This window comes from Cornus florida, unplaced genomic scaffold (assembly GCF_030987335.1).
Source record: "Cornus florida cultivar Cherokee Brave unplaced genomic scaffold, ASM3098733v1 CherokeeBrave_3.0.0_Hap2_Chr07, whole genome shotgun sequence".
Lineage (NCBI taxonomy): Eukaryota > Viridiplantae > Streptophyta > Magnoliopsida > Cornales > Cornaceae > Cornus > Cornus florida.
Window position 1 is genome coordinate 1,240,286 of NW_026775577.1, and position 18,599 is coordinate 1,258,884.

The window sequence follows — 18,599 nt, forward strand, 5'->3', positions numbered from 1 at the left end:
ACATGGTGCTTCTAGCAAGATCAGATGGAGCTCTATGCTCACTGCCATTCAATCTACCCTTGATTTCCCTCTATAGTACCAAAAAATAGCATTCTAAAAGATGTTATTCTTCATAGAGGCAAAAATATTAGCTAAATTGTAGGCTGAGTTCTGACTTTGCAAATTCCATCCCAATATGGATCCCAAGTAACTCTAGACATTCCTAGCACATTTGACATTCACAATAAGTAATCAACAGTTTATGTCTCATTAAAACAAATATTGCAAATAGTAGCCATAGCAAAATCTTTCCTTTGCAGGTTTGAATAGGTAAACAATGCATCTTACACATAGGCTATCTAGTTCAACTAGGGGAGAAAGACCATCTAGTTCCCTTTGTACTCTCATCGTCAAAAATCAGTGACAAGAGACAGTAGGCATCCTTGTTAAGGCCTTACCTGTTTGAAAGTACCTACAAGGACTGCTATTTTACTAGCACTCCAAAAATCTTATTCCTTATAAGCATTAGCTAAATCATGGATTGTGTTACGACTTTGCAAATTCAATCCCAATATGGATCCTAAGTAATTCCAGATCTTCTAAGCACATCGTGATTTCACAAATGAGTCAAATTAGACATAGAGTTCACCAATCGTGGGGTGTCTTGCATCTGTGATTCCCTAATAGGAGGATAGTGAGCATTAAGGGGCAGCTCCGGCGTTTTGATCGGCCTCATTCCCTTGTACCTATTTATGAAAAGTTAGTAGCTTTGAACAAGTCAACACTGCATTCTGCACATAGACCGTTTAGTTCCCTTTGTAGTGTCAATGCCAAAAATACCAAATATGTACTCAGTGACAAAAGAAAAAAGGCATCTTTGTTAAAGACCCCTACCTGCTTGAAATTACCACAAGGACTGCCAGTGCAATGACATAAAATCAAGCAGAAGTAATAGCAAAATAAGCTTCATGTATGAATTTTGTAAACAATTAGAATATACACAACAAATGGAACAACTAGTACGTGGTAACTCAATTCCACCTTATTTCCTTTTCTTTCGATAGGCATTCCCATTAAATGTTAAAAAAATTAAAGAAAACATAGGCAGAAAAACTAGAATGACATAACATGAAGATCTGGTAACATGTATACTTTTTAAAATGGCAATGCACCGCATTGGGATAGGCTTAGGCTGTAATCTGCTTTGTATCATTTCAGTTATATTATATTAGACTATTGTTTCTTGAGTACAACTTTTATCACATATTTTGCTACTGTTGGGGCAAATCGGGTGGTAGTAGGAGTGTCTGTGTTCCTTGTAACTGAGAAGAATTATGACAGTCAAGCTGTTATAGAAGCTCGGGATCTTAGAGTTCGGATTTTGGATGGACATCTGCACTTGTCCTAGCCCATTATTTGAGCTCTGTTGCTGCAGTCACAGGTTTGGGTTATCGTTTGAAGTTCCCAATAGAGTTGTACTCGAGGAGTGGTACTGCTGCAGTCCGGTGTCCTAGGAGTTATGTTGCAGGCCTGGTGGTGCTTTGTTGAAGATAGAAAACAAATGTTACTGAGTTATTTGTAACTGGGAAGAATTATGACCACCTAAGTTGACCAAACCTGAACCATTGTTAGGCTATTGCACAAGGTCAGGAATTCTGTTATAGAAGCTCGGGAGCCCAGAGTTCGGATTTTGGATGGACCCTTGCACTTTTCCTAGCCCACTATTAGAGCTCTGCTGCTACAGCCACATATTTAGGTTATCGTTTGAAGCTCCCAATGGAGTTGTACTCGGGGAGTGATACTGCTGCAATCCGGTGTCCTGGGAATTCTGTTACAGGCCTGGTGGCGCTTCGTTGAAAGTAAAAAACAAATGCTGTTAAGTTCTCTATAACTGGGAAGAATTGTGACCACCTAAGTTGACCAAACTTGAACCATTGTTAGGCAATTGCACAGGGTCAGGGATTCTGTTATAGAAAGTCGGGAACCCAAAGTTCGAATTTTGGATGGACCCCTGCACTTGTCTTGGCCCTCTATTTAAGCTCTTATGTTATAGCCACAGGTTTGGGCAATCGTTTGAAGCTCCCCATGGAGTTGGACTCGGGGAGTGGTACTGCTGCAGTTCGGTGCCATGGAAGTTCTGTTGTAGGCTTGGCGGTGCTTCATTTAAGGTAGGAAACAAATGCTGCCTCTACAGCCCTGTGCCCGATGTCCGTCCAGCCATCTGATTTGCCCATATGGACCTAAGTAAGCTTCAGAAGTTTGTCCACCTGTCTGATTCGTCCTATATGGGCATAGGTAACTGTGAAAGGTTTGCCCATGCGTTTGATTTGCTGCATATGGGCATGGATGAGTGTGTGAAATTTGTCTACTCGTCTGATTTGCAGCATATGCATATGAGCCTATGTGAGTCTGGCCAGGCAACCTAAAGCCCGGCAACTGGAAATGTCTGTAATGTTTCTGAATTTTGCCATTTTCCAATTTCTGGAAATTTCTTTTTGGGTATTTGGGTTTTTTCTCATTTTGCGTGTCGTGTGGCTCCCGGTGTTGTTTTCCCAATTACCATGCATTTGTCTTTATGTGAATTAATGTGTTAAATGGGTAAGCATATATGGCATGTGGGTGGAGATTGATATTTTGTGCCATGGCGTAATTTTAGTGATCTTTGGAGGGTACTTTTGGCAATTGAGGATGGGTGGACTTTTGACCCATTTTTAACCACACATTTGAGAAGAAGTTGGCCAAGTTTGGACCACTTTTTCATTTCTCCTCTCCCTCACTTCTGGTCACTCTCTCTCTCTCTCCTCCATTTCATTTTCTCTCTAAATTTTAAGCTTCTCTCTAAGGTTTGAGCTACCTAAAGGAAGATCTAGGTGGGGAGCACAAAGGAAAGTTGTTCTACTCTTCAAGATCTTCATTTCTCATCCGGCTTTGCATGTATTTGGGGATTTTCGAGCTTGGGAGTTAAGGGCTTGGGTTGCATTCTTGAGGTAGGGATGTTTAAAATACTATGTTTTATCTCTTGTTTGAGTTTCTTTATTTGATTTTGTGTTTTAGTTGTTCTAAATGCTAAATCTCAAATTGAAATGTGTTGAATGTTGAATAAAGAAAGCATGCTTATATGTGTTATAGATTAAATGTGTAATTTGGTTGCTATGATTTTGAAAGCATGAAAGTATTAATCTCTATGATGCATGACTTCATTTGTGGCATGAGCATGGTTGGGGAGGTTGAAATGTTGTTTTTAAAAAAGGAAAGTGATTTAGGAATGGTTGAAAAATGTGATTTTATGAAAGGAACTGGGTTTCGCGAGCCCGGGGCTAATTCGACCTAGAGGGAGCGCGTGCCGGATTCGGACATGTAAAGTTGATTGTTAGGCCCAATTAGTTGCCGGATTTAGAACTACAGATGGCTAATCAATCTCGCCTCGGTAAAGTCGGTTAGTGGTTTTCAGTGTGTGTCGAGTTGGACCTGGAACTTGGGGTCAGGAAAGTATGACATTCATGGCATGATGGTATATTTGAGTTGATTATGGTTTATTGGTATTTCCGTGCATGACCCCGAATTCCCTTCTCTATTCTTTGTTTGTTGACTCAAGGGAGTCCAAAGTTAATGTTCTAGGCATCCCCTACTGAGCCATTGTGCTCACCCTATATTTATCATTTTCAGGATATGGCAAGGACATTGTAGACGACGTACCCCCGCAAGCTTAGAGTGTAGGGATGAGCTTTTGACACCTTTTGTAATGGACTAGTATGAGCAATGATTTTGCAATGTAATCATAATCTTTTGTATTTGCATAAATGCTTCAAAGATGTATGAATGATATTTGTAAATTTTATGCAATGTTAAATGGTTGATGATGTTCATGGAACCTTGAATTTCATGTTTAGATGGTTGGGAACTTTATTTGACAGGGCTGGAAATTAGAAATTTTCGTTAGAATCATTCTGTGTGCATCATCTAACCGGTTAGGAGGTTTTTCGTAACCGGTTAGATGAAAAGGGGCAATGCGCTGGTTTAATGGGTTCTTTCACATCTAACCGGTTAGGAGATTCCTTCGTAACCGGTTAGATGTGAAGGGACAGAGAAGGGGGTTGGATAATTTTCCTTAAGTAACAGGTTAGATAAGGTTTCCTAACTCGTTAGATCTTTTTTTTACGATTTTTTTTCTTCTGGCCATTCATGTAACCGGTTAGAAGAAATCTTTTAACAGGTTACATGAACTGAAAAAAAAAAAAAAAAGAAAAAAAAAAAGAAAAGAAATTTTCTATTTTAAGATAATTACCCAATGACCCCCAGACCCCAACTAAAGTACAGAATAACCCTAGAAAATGACAGAATTACCCCTGAAAGGTATGAATATTGTATTTTGACCAGGAAATGACTATTTTGCCCCTGAAGGTTTTATATCACAATTTTAATGCAGGAAAAGTCTATTTTACGCTTTTGGGTTTATTATTATTTTATGGCCATGCAAAAATACCATTATACCCCTGTGAACTCTAAGAGTATTATAATGACATGGTTTGACTATAAGGCCTTCGGACCTCTTTTAATTCATGGAATGACTCAAGTAAATGATGGTTTTACCCTTTGTGGACCTTAAATCATTAAATCAAAGTGAAATGATCATAGTACCCCTGCATTACCTCGGGTCCGGGTAAGGACCCGGTTAGCGATCTGGACCCCTGGGTTTGGGTTGTTACAATGTCCCTGCCCTATCTAACCTTGCCCCACCCAATTCATTTTATATGGGACAGGACCCGTGGTAAAACATTGCTCCTGCTGATTCATTACATATGGAACTGGCCTCGTTGTAAACATTTGATTCATTGTATATTGAACTGTCCTAGTGGTAAACATTTGTTCCTGCAGGCAGTTCATCGCATCGGGTCCATGTTTTAGTCTTATAAATAATCAAAGTAGCTTCTTGTACTCGTGTTATTGAACAACCAATTTGTATTCAAGATTGTTCATTCTCTTTTCAACCCGATCATAAAAATACATGGAACCATATATCGGGTTGTTCTGTCTATTTTTCCCTTCCCATACTAGGGAAACCACAAGAATAGCCCTCATTGATTGATGTGTCTTCTGAAGTTACTTTTCAACTATAGTGGTTTCAAATGCGTCAAACACAGTTCGGAATTTCTCGGAGTCGTTTTCAAGGAAATAGTCCGTAAATGGACAATTCTTAACATAAGTTTTTTTTTTTTTTTCCTGAATTTGCAAACTGCACATCGAGGTAGAGGTGGAGGAGCAGGAGCAGGAGCAGGTGCAGCCATTGGGTACTTGTAAAGGAAACACAAAAATTGAGTCTGAAAAATATATTCCTATATGTTGAATGTAAACTGGAAATATATTCCTTTGTGTCTATAATTGTAAGGTTTGGATAAGGCTTTCATCTAGCATCTTGATCTAGAATTTAGAACTACGTTTAATCTGTAATATGTTATTACACATTTGTTTACTACTACGTATATATATTTCTTACCGTATATAATTATGTATACACATATATTATCGAATAGTTAATTATGTTTAATCATTGAAGGTAAGAAACAAATGCTGCCCTTGCAGCCCTATGTCCGATGTTTGTCCAGCCATCTGATTCGCCCCATATGGCCCAGGTAAGCTTCAGAAGTTTGTCCACCCATTTGATTCGCCCCATATGGGCTTGGGTAAGTGTAAGAGGTTTGTCCATGCGTTTGATTTGCTACATATAGGCATGGGTGAGTGTGTGAGGCTTGCCCACTCGTCTGATTTGCTGCATATGCATATGAACCTGTGTGAGTCTGGCCAGGTAGCCCATAATCCTTACCCTATTTGACCTTGACCCACCCAATTCGTTGAATATGGGACTGGCCCCGTGGTAAACATTTGCTCCTACTGATTCATTGCATATGGAACTGGTTATGTGGTAAACATTTGATTCATTGTATATGGAACTGTCCCAGTGGTAAACATTTGTTCCTGCAGGCAGTTCATTGCATCAGGCCCATGTTTTAATACGACAAACAATCGAAGTAACTTCTTGCACTCGTGTTATTGAACAACCAATTTGTATTCAAGATTGTTTGCTCTTTTTTAACCTGATAATAAAAATACATGGAACCATATATCGGGTTATTCTGTCTATTTTTTCCTTCCCATACTGGGAAGCCACAAGAGTAGCCCTCATTGATTGATGTGTCTTCTGAAGTTGCTTTTCAATTATAGTGGTTCCGAATGCGTTATCACAACTCAAAATTTCCGGGGGTCATTTTCAGGGAAATAGTCCGTAAATGGACAACTCTTAACACATGTTTTTTTTTTTTTTTTCCTTTCTGAATTTACAAATTGCATATCGAGGTGGAGGTGGAGGTGGAGGAGTAGGAGTAGGAGTAGGTGCAACCATTGGGTAATTGTAAAGGAAACATAAAATTTGAGCCTAAAAAATATATTCTTACATGTTAAATGTAAACTGGAAATATATTCCTTTGTGTCTATAATTGTAAGGTTTGGATAAGGTTTTCATCTGTCATCTTACTCTAGAATTTATAACTATTTTTAATCTGTAATATGTTATTACACATTTATTTACTATTACGTATATATATTTCTTACCGTATATAATTATGTATACATATATATTATCGAATAATTATGTTTAATCATTGAAGGTAGGAAACAAATGCTGCCTTTGCAGCCCTGTGCCCGATGTCTGTCCAGCCGTCTGATTTGCCCCATATGGGCCTAGGTACGTTTCAGAAGTTTGTCCACTCGTCTGATTCGCCCCATATGGGCTTGGCTAAGTGTGAGAGGTTTGTCCATGTGTTTAATTTGTTGCATATGGGTGCGGGTGAATGTGTGAGGTTTGCCCACTCGTCTGATTTGTTGCATATACATATGAGCTTGTGTGAGTCTGGCCAGGTAGCCCATAGCCCGACAGTTGGAAATGTCCTTGCCCCATAGCCCATCTGACCATGTCCCACCTGACCATGTCCCACCTGATTCGTTGTATACGAGACTAGCATGTGGTAAACATTTGCTCCTGCTGATTCATTGCATATGGAACTGCCTTGTGGTAAACATTTGATTCATTGTATATGGGACTGTCCCAGTGGTAAACATTTGTTCCTGTAGGCAATTTATTGCACCGGGCCCATGTTTTAATCTGACAAACAATCAAAGTAACTTCTTGTACTCGTGTTGTTGAACAACCAATTTGTATTCAAGATTGTTCGCTTTATTTTCAACCCAATCATAAAAATAAATAGAACCATATATCGGGTTGTTCTGTCTATTTTTCCCTTCCCATATTAGGGAAGCCACAAGAGTAGCCCTCATTGAATGATATGTCTTCTGAAATTGCTTTTCAATTATAGTGGTTCCGAATGCGTCAACACAAATCAAAATTTTTGGGGGCCATTTTTCAGGGAAATAGTCCGTAAATGGACAATTCTCAACACTTTTTTTTTTTTTTTTTGAATTTGTAAACTGCACATAGAGGTAGAGGTGGAGGAGCAGGAGCAGGTGCAACCATTGGGTACCTGTAAAGGGAACATGAAAATTAAGCCTGAAAAATATATTCATACATGTTGAATGTAAACTGGAAATATATTCCTTTGTGACTATAATTATAACGTTTGGATAAGGTTTTCATCTATCATCTTACTCTAGAATATAGTATTCTGTTTAAACTGTAATATGTTATTACACATTTGTTTACTACCATATATAATTATGTATACATATATATTATTGAATAATTATGTTTAATCATTAAAGGAAGGAAACAAATACTACCCTTACAGCCCTGTGCCCGATGTCTGTCAAGCCGTCTGATTCGCCCCATATGGGCTTGGCTAAGTGTGAGAAGTTTGTCCATGCGTTTGATTTGTTGCATATGGGTGTGGGTAAATGTGTGAAGTTTGCGTACTCGTCTGATTTGTTGCATATGTATATGAGCCTGTGTGAGTCTGGCGAGGTAGCCCATAGCCCAGCAATTGGAAATGTCCTTGTCCCATCTGACCATGTCTCACTCGATTCGTTGTATATGAGACTGGCTTGTGGTAAACATTTGCTTATGCTGATTCATTGCATATGGAACTGCCCCGTGGTAAACATTTGATTCATTGTACATGGAATTGTCCCAGTGGTAAACATTTTTTCTTGTAGGCAGTTTATCGCACCGGGCCCATGTTTTAATCTGACAAACAATCGAAGTAACATCTTGTACTCGTGTTGTTGAACAACCAATTTGTATTCAAGATTGTTTGCTCTATTTTCAACCCGATCATTAAAATACATTGAACCATATATCGGGTTGTTCTATTTATTTTTCCCTTTCCATACTAGAGAAGCCACAAAAGCAGCCCTCATTTATTGATGTGTCTCCTGAAGTTGCTTTTCAACTATAGTGATTCCAAATGCGTCAAACATAGTTCGGAATTTCTGGGGTCGTTTTCAGGGAAATAGTCTATAAATGGACAATTCTTAACACATGCTTTTTTAATTTTGAATTTGTAAACTACACATCGAGGTGGAGGTGGAGGTGGAGGAGCAGGAACAGGTGCATTGGGCACCTGTAAATGAAATATAAAAATTGAGCCTGGAAAATATATTCCTACATGTTGAATGTAAACTGGAAATATATTCCTTTGTGTCTATAATTGTAAGGTTTGGATAAGGTTTTCTTCTATCATCTTGCTCTAGAATTTAGAACTATGTTTAATTTGAAAAATATTATTACATATTTGTTTACTACTACGTATATACATTTCTTACCGTATATAATTATGTATACATATATATTATCGAATAATTATGTTTAATCATTGAAGCTAGGAAACAAATGCTGCCCCTTCAATCTTGTTTCAGATGTCTGTCCAGCTGTCTGATTCGCCACATATGGGCCTAGATAAGCTTCAGAAGTTTGTCCACCCATCTGATTCACCCCATATGGGCTTGGGTAAGTTTAAGAGGTTTGCCCATGCGTTTGATTTGCTGCATATGGGCGTGGGTGAGTGTGTGAGGTTTGCCCATTCGTCTGATTTGCTGCATATGCATATGAGCCTAAGTCTGGCCAGGCAGCCCATAGCCCGACAAGTGGAAATGTCCTTGCCCCACCAGATTCGTTGTATATGGGACTGGCTTGTGGTAAACATTTGCTTTTGCTAATTCATTGCATATAGAACTGCCCTATGGTAAATATCTGATTCATTGTATATGGAACTGTCCCAGTGGTAAACATTTATTCTTGCAGGCAGTTCATCACATCGGGTCCATGTTTTAATTCGACAAACAATCGAAATAACTTCCTTGTACTCGTGTTATTGGACAACCAATTTGTATTCAAGATTGTTCGCTTTCTTTTCAACTCGATTATAAAAATACATGGAACTATATATCGAGTTGTTTTGTCTATTTTTCCCTTCCCATACTAGGGAAGCCATAAGAGCAACCCTCATTGATTGATGTTTCTTCTGAAGTTGTTTTTCAACTATACTGGCTCCGAATGCGTCAAACACAGCTAGGAATTTTCTAGAGGTCGTTTTCAGGAAAATAGTCCGTAAATGGACAATTCTCAACACATGTTTTTTTCTTTCTGAATTTGCAAACTGCACATTGAGGTGGAGGCATCTAAACTCATAAAGCCCCACTCTGTTTGGAACCAAATCCTTTTGGATTTGGACAAGGAATTGAAATTGGATTGGATTTGAAATAAAATCCCATTTATGTGTTTGGTTTTTATTTTTTGGGAAAAGAAATTTGAAAGGAAGATAATTGCTTTTTTACTTTAGAAGTAGGATGGGATTTGAAATGAAAATAATTTTAATACCATATTTGCCCTTATTAAAATAATTAATACAATATGTGTTTTAAAATATAATTACATAGAACAAATTTTAAAATATAAATAAGAGTATGAGTGTTTGTTCCACACCAAGATATATATTTTTTAATTATTCAAGAATAAGTATTAAAATATATATAAGAGAAGTAAAAATATAATATTTAGTCATTTAATCTATAATGTGTAAATATAAATTTTGTTGCACAAGAGAACATACTTTTGTTTGTCATTCTTTCTCATGAAATTTTGTTTCTCAATATATCCACAAATGGATCCAATGACTTGACAATTGGAAAGATTTGTACAATTTATACATTTTTTCATCACTTTGTGAAAAATCATTAAGTATGAATAAATCAAAAAGCAATATTTATTTATTTATTTATTTTTTACCGATACACAACGAAAATATTTTGCTGTGAATGAACAAGATATTGAGAAATTATCCATACGTAAGATGATAATTATTATTATTATTTTTTCACAAATCATAATTATTGATATGGTTCATTTGAAAACAAGAATAGGTACAAAATACAACAAGAAAAATGATCGTTGCACCAATTAGTAATTAGACCTTACATTTTTAATTGATCATTTATGCAACAAATAAGGAAGTGGGGTTCTCCATTTAGTGTATTTAGCATAAATGACCAATAAAAAACTATTCAGTTAGATAATTCACTACAAGTTTTTTGTGTGAATATTAGTAATCAGACAACAATAATGATTGATCAATTTGCACAAAGAAGGTTGAAATATTGGAGTAAACCAAATCCCCCCCCAAAAAAAGTCTTTTATTGTGGAAAAAATCAGTTTCCATCTTTCACTAAGTCACATAAAGTAGGAGTGAGAGCGAGAGCAAATTCGAAAACGGGAGCGTGAAAGCGGTAAAATTAAGTCATAAGCAGTGAGGATTTGAACGAGAGCGCGTGCGCGGAGCGTGAGAGCGGGAGCACGCTCGGAGTATGAGAGCGACACCTATTAAGAAAAATTGTGTGACTTATTTGTCTTTCAGCGAGAAAAATCACTAATATAAATACGTGAAAAAGATATTTAAATGGAATTAGTTATATACGTATATATTTACAGACTTATTTTACCCCTCACATTTAAATGGAATTAGTTATGTACGTATATATTTACAGACTTATTTTACCCCTCACATATATATATTGCGGCATTAAACTAGCTTTGGCCCTTGAAATAATAGTGAGTTGGACCCTTCTATTCTGACAAATCTGTAGGGACTTGATGGCACTACATAAGCTTTATATGAGGCAGAGTTGGTGGAATCAAAAGTCTTGGATTGGGCTAAAAATGGAGCTATATTTCCTTCCATTGTGGAATTAGAGAAATATTCTGGTCTGATGAAAAATGCAGCCCACAGTCTTGTTTTATGGGTCATCAATTCTAATGTCAATGGTTCTTTTTCCCATCTAATCTCTACCACATTCACATGTAAATGAGATGGATATAGATTGATTATCAATTACTGATGATATTAACCTTTCAAAAAAAAAGAAAAAAAGAAAAAGAAAGTGTAATTAGGACTCTGTTTGTTTCAACATAATATATATATATATATATATATATATATATATATATTAGGTAGAATGAATATATATATTTTATTTTTATTTTTTAGTGTTTGACAAAGATATAGGTCGAGTTATTTTTATTAAGTTTTAATATATTTTTTTCATAAATATTTTACGACAATCTAACATCAGAAAATAAAAAAATAATTTTTAAATATTTTACATCAAAATAAAGGAAGCCTAGATTACTAATATCATTTTTCTTAATATATATATTTGCTTAATAATTTTAATTACAAACATACATGGATATATAAAATCTGCTCCATCACATAATATTTTTAATAAAAAATGTATCAAAAAGCAAAGAGCTATGATAGAATATCTGAAAATGGGACAACTCATAAAAAGGAGTTTAAAAGCAGCACTAGATTGTTATTTTTTATAGAGAAAATAGTACACTATCATTTTCACCTAAACTCTGGTTTGTCAAAAAGGTTAGGTAAGGATTAAAATCACAAAATGTGATGTTGGGTAGGGATATATATATATATATATATATATTTTTTATCTCGTAAAGGAAGGTCACGTGTTGGAATGATATTTTAATTTTCTTTTTCTTTACTTATGGGGAAAACAATTACTCCGTATGTTTAAATTTAATCATTAAAATATATTTTTTTCTACAATAAAAACCGGACATCACGGATCTCGTTGGGCGGGTCAAGTATCAGTAGTTCATACGCGACCCGGTCAGATTTCGCGTTCTCTTCGATAATTCAAACGGCGGCGTTGAGGCGAATCAAATCGCTCGCTCACCAAAGAGAAGACCAGAAAACCCAGAAGAAGAAGAAAATGGCGGCGGCGAAGATCGCACCGTCGATGCTGTCGTCTGACTTCGCCAATTTGGCCTCAGAAGCCGGTCGTATGCTCCAGTGCGGCGCCGATTGGCTCCACATGGACATCATGGTATGCCTCTTCTTAGTGTTTGTCTATCCATTTATATATACACAATAGATTCATATATGTTCTTATGTCCTTTTGTATTTCTGATTTTGCGAGTAGCGAGCTGTCTCTTTGTTGCTTAAGTCTTGATTCCATGGATTGAATATATTGAATGTCTAGTTTTAACATTGTGTTCATTAAAAATTTAAATTTCTATAATATTTTCATGCTAAAAAGTTCTGATTTTTAACGTCACATGATCATCATTAATTGCTATCCACTGAGTGCCCTAATCCACCTGAGTGGAGTGGGTTCACGGTATTGCCTTGCGTTGGCAGATTTACAGACTCGGACCAAATTCATTGCCAATCTGCATATTGCATGATCTGTATATTGGAAGCTCTTGGGGCAAGGATTCTAAAGGATTAATACAATATACTTGGTTTATATCAGGATTTTGACCAAGTTAAAAGACTCATTTATACTTCTTTCTGTCAAGTTGCAACCGACGTTAAATAACTCCTCCATAAAGAAAGCTATCAATTTGGGTTCTGGGAGCTAGATTGGTTGGGATCAATTTTCGGCATTGTTTGCACGAAATGGTTATCCTGAAACCAAGTAATGGCTCATAATTTAGTTGTATATGATCATCATCATCATTATTGCCTTATGCTATGTTTGGGAATACCGAATTGACACATTGGATCTGGAATTGGAGGAAATTTAGTTCAAATAGTATGCTGAATTCCCTCCAATACCAATACCAGTTCCAAGGCGCCGATTTGGTGCTCCCAAACACAACATTAATATCATATGAATGCGGTTGACCAATTTAATTGTATAAGATGTTTTGAGGAATTTCTGAAAATTTTAAATCCCCAAGTGTGTGCTTGCTTAGTTAAACTATGCTAGTGATGGTATTAGTAGTTAAACTCAACCCAAGATATAAAACTCTCAGTCCCAGCAACCCAACCACCAGGTGGAGCTTATCTTGTTTAGTTTGGGTTATATGATATTATTGGTCAAATTAAGCTTGTGTTAAGTTCAGTTTGGGTCATATTAGACTCGAGCTATCAATATTTTGGTAATTATATTGATAATAGTGATATAGGGTGTACTAAGATTTGGTTCAGGTTGCTTAGCACCTCTATTCAAGCCCAACCGAGTTGAGGTGTGGCTGAAGCACTTATAACTCAAGTCCAACCCAAGCACCAAAAAGAGTTGCCCAAAATTCGTACAAGAACCCCATTTGGCTAATGTTGGATTCAGGTTCATCTATCTCAGTATCCACTCTATATGGTATCTAGTGTTTAGGGTCTTAATGATCCACATGAATAGAGTACTATGTTCCTCCTTTAGCTGCCTTTTTTCATTTGCAAATTGAGATTTTATATGATAGATTTGCATTTGTTATTATTTATTCCATTGCTGGCTATTATTCTACACTAAATTCTTATGGCTACTGCTATATGTTAGTCATTTAAAAAACTAATTGATTTTTTTATGTTGGTTTATATGCAGGATGGGTAGGTTGGACACTCATCTACCATATTATCTTTGCCCCTGTTGTTATGGGATATCAGTTACTTATTTATGCTATTTACCTATATGTTGCTCTAAATCATGGATTGTGGGTTGTTTGCATTTGTATTCAATTTCATTTCTATAGGCACTTTGTCCCAAATCTTACAATTGGTGCTCCAGTCATTCAGAGTCTGAGAAAACACACCAAGTAATATCTTCTTATTATTCCTCAAGTTCCAAATTTTAAACATCAATGTTACTGCCATTATAATGTTTTTAATGTAAAGAAGAAGTATCAATTTACTTCTCTTCCAGGGCATATTTGGACTGTCACCTTATGGTCACGAATCCGGTTGATTATGTGGAAGCGTTTGGAAAAGCTGGTGCTTCAGGTTTTACATTTCACGTTGAGGTATCCAAAGGTGGGCAATGATGTCCAGATTGTTTTTCACTGTTTTGTTTAGCATCAGTTGCATTGTATTAAGTCTGTTTTTATTTTTTTTTAATTTTTTTTTTTTTAATGATGGAAGAGTAACATGGTACCTTTTACAGATAACTGGCAAGAACTTGTTCAACAAATTAAGTCAAAGGGCATGAGGCCTGGTGTGGCATTAAAGCCTGGAACACCCATTGAGGAAGTGTATCCACTGGTAAAAAATTTCTCCTTTTCTCAATTTTCAAGTTCTTTAATCTTCTGCTGCCTTGTACTTTCGATTGGAATGAAGTGAAATCATGATGCCATAAGTTGTCAAAGTCGAGATTGATTGGAAATTGTGTTATTGAGTAGAAGTAAAATGCTCCTTTAATTCAATTTATTGGAATAGGATACTTCTTTAACTCACCCAAAATAAAAAAGCTTCTCTAGAGAATCATTGCAATTAGTAATAATTGTTGCATAGGTTGAAGGTGAAAATCCTGTGGAAATGGTTCTTGTTATGACTGTGGAACCTGGATTTGGTGGACAAAAGTTTATGCCAGAAACAATGGATAAGGTGCATGAACTCTTCTTCTGCATTCACATTGTTATTATTTTGTTGTTATGCCCTTGACCTGTCAATTTGGATTCAGGTACGCGCACTGAGGAAGAAGTACCCATCACTTGATATAGAGGCAAGTCTATATCGTATCTTAATGCTTTAATTTTGTATACATGTGATTCATGTTGTATGCACTCTGTTGTTTACCTGGTCTCTACGTTTGGAACTCTCTTGACAGAGAGGGAAACCTCCTTCAGGATTTATTACCTGAAAATTGTTACAAATATGTTGGGAAATCTAGCAAAACCCTGGAAGCTTTTGAAAATAATCATTTCAATTTTTTTATATTTTATAATTAGTTTAATCAATATTTGTATGCATGTTTCTTTGGTCTCCATGAGTTATTTTCAAATATTTCCATAGAGGAAACTTGTAGCAAGATTTGTTAGCTGAAAATTGCTGGTAATCATCTGGGAAATTTTAGAAAAGGATGCTGGAAGCTTTTGATATCAAATTTTCCTATCTTTTTATTCTCTTCATCTCTATGCATGCATGTTTGAAGAATGCTTGTTATTATGTTTGGTCTAATGCATGGAGTGAAGTTTTTCCATATGAGGTAAATGCATTTAAAAGATTGGGATTTTAATTTATAAAATGAGGTCATATTTGAAATAACCTTTTGTTTGTTTATTTATTATATGGTAAAAGAGATGTAAATCGTTGACTAAATAACGGGAATTTAGAATTATATCGTGGAAGTGCTTATGACAGAACTGGCTTACTGAGTGAAGTGTACGCAATTTTTTCCTCCTTTTCTTTTTTTTTTTTTTTTTTTTTTTTTGGTTGAATACTCATCTCAACTTGAGAAAGCTTGTTCCCAATTATTTGGGATCGGCTATATAAGTCTTGTTTCACCCATCTGATCTATCTAATGTCACAGTGTCAATTAAACAGCATTCTATATCAGTGTTATCAAAGGCCCAAGGCGCTAGAGGTCCTTTGGAGCCTAGGCGCAAGGCGAGGCGTGCAATTGAAAAATTAAATTACTATTAAAGCATATTCATATTCCATATTAAAGGCGAAATGTTGTCAAAGGCGCATTTGGGCACACAACAGCTGCAAGTGTTGTGCCCGTATGAACCTGGAGCCTAGGCGCACCTTTAACAATGCTATATGTTGAATGATTTGTGTAATTGGATCCATACATTTATTCTGATTCAATGCGAATGATATAGCTTACATTTGAACTACCCGAGGAAAATACCCCATTGCCTGATTTTCCAAAACTGGCCATTTTGGTACCTTTCTCTATAATGACAATAATAGTAACCATAAACTCAAAAATGAAATCAACTTCTGAACCAAGCCTGGTTTTTCTTTTTTATGAACTGTCAATCATAAGAATCATGTTTGACTTTGTTATGCAGGTGGATGGTGGTTTAGGGCCTTCAACCATAGACGTGGCAGCTTCAGCAGGAGCAAACTGCATTGTTGCAGGGAGTTCAGTGTTTGGAGCTCCTGAGCCCGCTCAAGTTATATCCCTTATGAGAAAGAGTGTGGAGGAAGCCCAGCGACTCAAATGATAAAAGAGACAGGCAAGAAACTTGATGATCAAGACTTGTAATTTCATTTACTGTATGTACATTAGCGATCTGTTTGATGTTTTTAAAATCATAAAAATAAAGCAAAATGGTATGAGTCATTGGTGTTGTTGCTCTACCATGTTATCTCTGTACTTTGACAAGCATATGCCAATTGGCTTACATGAGCAAAGGTCTAAATTGAACCATAATGTTTGGAACGTGGCTTCTTAATAAGTTACATTGCTTAGGATTTTAAGCTATCTTTTCCAGCATCCTAAAATTTTTGTTTTATTTTGCTTTGGCACCCATTGCTTCACTTTGGATATTGCAAATGCCTTGGGTTATCATGGTCAGATTAGTTATACAATATTCTCATTTCCCGGAGGAAAAAGAGAATTAAAAACAAGGGAAGATTGGAATCTTTGATGTAATTATTTATTTATTTTTTGTGTCTCTTTGGAAGAATTACCCATTCTGAAAGCTGCAGCTCAACAACCCCTTGTAGCTATTGGATTTAGGTGCACTGGTTTTGTTTTAACCTACTGCAGCACCCATTTCTTGCAGAGCTCAAACCGACAATTGGGCAAACTATCAGGGGAATCTTTGACTAATTATTTTACTGGATTAAAGAATCCCAACCATTGCCAAGATTTATGACTTGGATTGAGGACTTGTTTGACCTGATAAAACTTGAATTTCTCTTATTCATCTTGGCTTGTTTCGTCATACATGTATTGCTTTTCTGGATAACGTGACTCGTAGGACTAAATATGTATTGGTGGTAATGCCTGACCTGAATTATGGTCGAGCAAACTGAATCAGTGGCAAGGTTAGTTTGGTTTCTGAGAAGCTCGAACAAAGCCCCGTGTCGACCCCTAATCTTTCCCAAATCCCTCGAGTTGCAACATTGTGCCCTTTTGCCACCTTCCTCAATAAGATGCTTAGTGATTAGGAACATTCTCTGCACGTAGGTAATAATATTTTCTTGAAACATCTTATTGGTGACGAATGTTGTCTGGTTCAAAAATATTCATTAAGCAAATTGTCATCCCACACAACCTTGTCAGTTTTTTACTTGTTCACAATGAATTTATTTAATCTTCTGATGCGTAATGCGTGGCGCATTGTGGTTCAAAGTTACATCCTGTATCAGCAATTTTGATGCAGCAATATGGATGTTTAGTATACCATATTTGTGTGTGTGTGTGTGAATGTGAACAGATGGTATATTTGTGTGTGTGTGTGTGTGTGTGTGACTGAACATATGTAGCAGATGTCACTAGCACATATAGATCAGCAATATATGTTGTTTGGCACATGTAGGGCATTTTATTACTTAGAAAGATCTCTGTGATGGGTACTAGAAATGGGATTGATCTGTGTTTAGTTAGTTGATGTAGAATAATCTTTTATATCCATATTTTTCAGAGCTTGTAATTGTTCTTTTCCATGAACCACCCGAGAGAGACAGGCAGATCCTCGACAAAAGAAACCTTTCTTGTCAAAGAAAAAAGGTTTGTCCCGTGATTCTAAGTTTGTACTTCATACATGTATATCTGTATATAACATACAGTAGTAAAATATAGATGCACACAATTGAGTACAGTGTCAAGCACGTGTTATCACGTGCATCTTCACACCCTCCACTGCTGGATATTTGTCCATTGGTACTTCGATCCTTGGGTAGTCCATCCTTTTCAAAAAGTGCTTTTATCCCACCATCCAAACAGAGGTGAAAAATATAGCATGATACAATTATCATGACAATGAATTTTTCTTTCTTCAAATTCAATGAATTCAACACCGACCTTAAGCTCCTACATAAAGATGGTATTATAAAAAAACATGATTGATCTATTCGGTATTTGTGCTAAAATGAAAAGTTAAATGAATGCAAATTGCAAGTAAATTTACATATCTAATCCTTGTGAGCGGATCACAACATCATGGTGTTGTATTGCAGCAGACGATTATGATCTCTAACATGTATGAAGCACACTATCATTTCCTGTAATACTGTACCGTATGATACACTGCAGAGAATCCTAGGTAGTTTTTTCCTTGACTTGTTTCTAGTTTAGGAGTAATACTCATACCCATATTTTCTTAACTAATATATTTATATAGTTATGTAGCTTTTGGAAAGTATGATGTTACCCTTGTATGAGAACCTGGATTTTGAGCTTTTCCTTTTGTGCCCTTTCTGAGAAAG

General features: G+C 36.3%; 1 protein-coding gene across 1 annotated transcript; it reads left to right on the plus strand.

Annotated features, from left to right (window-relative positions):
• Positions 1 to 12,099: 12,099 nt before the first annotated feature.
• On the plus strand, positions 12,100 to 16,596 carry LOC132315665 (ribulose-phosphate 3-epimerase, cytoplasmic isoform). The gene is made up of 8 exons (XM_059814006.1): positions 12,100 to 12,327; positions 13,825 to 13,829; positions 13,973 to 14,035; positions 14,143 to 14,249; positions 14,380 to 14,477; positions 14,727 to 14,819; positions 14,896 to 14,937; positions 16,232 to 16,596. Exons 1-8 carry the CDS (start codon positions 12,214 to 12,216, stop codon positions 16,385 to 16,387), a joined length of 678 nt encoding a protein of 225 aa, XP_059669989.1. The 5' UTR covers positions 12,100 to 12,213; the 3' UTR covers positions 16,388 to 16,596.
• The last annotated feature ends 2,003 nt before the right edge of the window (positions 16,597 to 18,599 follow it).

What these genes read in the sequence shown, in the direction of transcription:
- LOC132315665 (XM_059814006.1), top strand. Translation starts at nt 12,214, where the DNA reads ATGGCGGCGGCGAAGATCGCACCGTCGATGCTGTCGTCTGACTTCGCC. An exon ending in AGTCTGAGAAAACACACCAA is followed by an intron (nt 14,036 to 14,142) that starts GTAATATCTTCT and finishes CTTCTCTTCCAG; the next exon opens with GGCATATTTGGACTGTCACC. An exon ending in TGCCAGAAACAATGGATAAG is followed by an intron (nt 14,820 to 14,895) that starts GTGCATGAACTC and finishes ATTTGGATTCAG; the next exon opens with GTACGCGCACTGAGGAAGAA.